The sequence below is a fragment of the Penaeus monodon genome, chromosome 25 (assembly GCF_015228065.2).
Source record: "Penaeus monodon isolate SGIC_2016 chromosome 25, NSTDA_Pmon_1, whole genome shotgun sequence".
NCBI lineage: Eukaryota > Metazoa > Arthropoda > Malacostraca > Decapoda > Penaeidae > Penaeus > Penaeus monodon.
In genome coordinates this window covers 39,792,494-39,792,817 of record NC_051410.1, presented here as the reverse complement: position 1 = coordinate 39,792,817, position 324 = coordinate 39,792,494, and the positions used below count along the sequence as shown (strand labels likewise).

Below are 324 nucleotides of genomic sequence, written 5' to 3'. Positions count from 1 at the left end.
CTAAACCTTCATAAATTCAGAACTCAAGACCAAACCGTCAAGCAAGGGCGTCTGTGTGTGGACTCACCTTCCCTTTGAGTTTTCCTGTACCGCTTGGCAATGAAAGGCGCCCCAGAGACAAGGACGATGTGGAGGAGGAATAGGACGTTGGTCAGTGCTAACGACTTCATGGTGGGAATTGGTAGCGGACGACGGTGGTGAGTGCTGACTGTAAAATAAAATTAAAATAGGGATGCTGAATTATTTGAGTTGTGGATAAGGAAATCTAACGATAATATGTAATTTTCTGTTTATTAGCTGTCATTTTTATTGTCTTTCAGACTT

General features: G+C 42.3%; 1 protein-coding gene across 2 annotated transcripts in view; it reads right to left on the bottom strand.

The window, feature by feature from the left end:
- The window catches only part of LOC119589253 (alkaline phosphatase-like), a 13,567-nt gene that overhangs the window by 11,555 nt on the left and 1,688 nt on the right, over positions 1-324 (bottom strand). For both annotated transcript variants that reach the window (XM_037937868.1, XM_037937869.1), the window contains exon 2: positions 68-208. In XM_037937868.1, the coding sequence (XP_037793796.1) occupies positions 68-170 (103 nt within the window). In that variant the 5' untranslated portion in view covers positions 171-208. The remainder of the gene's footprint in view (positions 1-67; positions 209-324) is intronic.